This window comes from Brachypodium distachyon, unplaced genomic scaffold, assembly GCF_000005505.3.
Source record: "Brachypodium distachyon strain Bd21 unplaced genomic scaffold, Brachypodium_distachyon_v3.0 scaffold_180, whole genome shotgun sequence".
NCBI lineage: Eukaryota > Viridiplantae > Streptophyta > Magnoliopsida > Poales > Poaceae > Brachypodium > Brachypodium distachyon.
Genome location: NW_019841147.1, coordinates 1 through 1,933, shown reverse-complemented (window position 1 = coordinate 1,933; position 1,933 = coordinate 1). Strand labels below are relative to the sequence as shown.

The following is a 1,933-nucleotide window of genomic DNA, read 5'->3' as shown; positions in this document are numbered from 1 at the left end:
GACGGTATTTCCTAGATTATTGCTGTCAGGTCTTTCATTGCCGTTTTCGTTTTTAGGCTTTACTGAGTGCGTGGAAGGGGGCTTGTGGAGCAGCGGGTTCCGGCAAAGTCGTGATACCAAAAGGGAAGTACTCATTAGGCGTGGTGGATTTGCTAGGCCCTTGCAAGGGTGCCATGCATCTTCAAGTGGAAGGAACGTTGGTGGCGCCAGCAAAAGCTAGCCAGCACCGCAAGAATAGCTGGGTTACATTGAGATACCTGGACCGATTAACGGTATCCGGTGGTGGGGCCTTCGACGGACAAGGAGAAATTGCTTGGCAGCGGGAGAGCTGTGGCGGCGGATGCAAGAAAGCACTTCCAGTTGTAAGAAAATCCGAACGCTACTTTACTAACGGTCATTCATAGGCCCGTTCATGGCAGTAATACTAACTACGTTTTCTCTGCGTAACTGTTCTATCAAAACTGTATCAGAACCTAAGGTTTGACTTCGTCACCAACAGCATAGTCGAGGACGTGACATCCATAGATAGCAAGCAGTTCCACGTCAATCTCCTCGGCAGCAAAAACCTTACCTTCCAGCGATTTTCGGTGAAAGCGCCGGGGCATAGTCCCAACACGGATGGAATTCACATTGGACGGTCGGAGGAGATCAACATTATTGATTCAAACATTATGACCGGTGATGATTGCATCTCCATTGGCCGGGGGAGCAGGCAAGTACGAATCACAAACGTAAGGTGCGGACACGGGCATGGCATTAGTATTGGAAGTTTAGGAAAGTACGAGAAGGAAGAACCTGTGTCTGGAATTTATGTGAAGAATTGCACAATATACGACACCGACAATGGCGTGAGAATTAAGACTTGGCCCGCATTGCATGGTGGCAGTGTGTCGAATATCCAGTTCGAGGATATCGTCATGCAAAACGTCAGCAATCCCATCATTATAGATCAAATGTACTGCCCGCATAACGAATGCAATCGCAAGGTAACTTTTCAATTTTTATTTTTTCACAACAAGAAGGAGAATTTATATATATGGGTGTGTTACAATTATGCTAAAATATTGCGACTTTTTGCAGATGCCATCAAAAGTTAAAATAAGCGACGTCATCTTCAAGAATATTCGAGGATCGTCAAGAACGCCCACAGCCGTTCAATTGACATGCAGCAGCAGCGTACCATGCAAGAACGTTGAACTTTCTAACGTTAACCTCCAGTACACCGGATCTAAGGGTCCTGCAAAATCTATTTGTACAAATGTTAAGCCTAAGATTATAGGAAAGTTGATTCCGAGAGGATGTTAATGCACTCACTTGTTGATTCTTAATTTAAACGGAGAATGTTTCTCATTTGTCTGACGCACAGTATAGTAATTTTACAAGACTATCATTACACTTTTTAAATTTAAATGAACATAGTCAGATATGATTTCAATTTAGCTCTATCCAAAATAGAAAATCAATTTAAAAAATTTACCTATTAAACAATGTGCTTCATTTTACTTAAACAAATATAAAAGCTCACCAATTACTGAATATATCAATTGATATTAAAAGATATATTAAAAGAAAATCAATTGATATTAAATACTATATAAATACTTCTTTAAGTCCTCTATTTCTATTTGAAAAGTTAATCAACATATAAAACTTGGAATGCAAGATGAAATAATAAAAGATATATTATTGAATGAACTTAGTAATTTAATAGTGTCAAAATTCAAAATTAAAACGCGCTGTAAATTATGTTGCGGTGTTAAAATTCAACTATATCAAAGTTCAAGATGATACTTTTTAATTGAAACGCTATAATTTGAAATTAATAAATTTGATATAATGGAATTTATTTTCCTGTAGTCATGGGCTTAGCATTATAATTCAAAATTCATTTTCCTTTTCAATTAAAATAATGCTGTCAAAAATATATATATCG

The 1,933-nt window shown here is 38.2% G+C and overlaps 1 protein-coding gene across 1 annotated transcript; it reads left to right on the top strand.

Moving 5' to 3' along the window:
• Positions 1 to 56: 56 nt before the first annotated feature.
• LOC106865649 (exopolygalacturonase) lies at positions 57 to 1,305 on the top strand (the record flags this gene model as incomplete). The annotated part of the gene is made up of 3 exons (XM_014896230.1): positions 57 to 362; positions 471 to 986; positions 1,081 to 1,305. Coding segments are annotated over 3 exons (1,047 nt in total), but the record flags the coding sequence as incomplete, so codon positions are not given.
• Between the last annotated feature and the right edge of the window lie 628 nt (positions 1,306 to 1,933).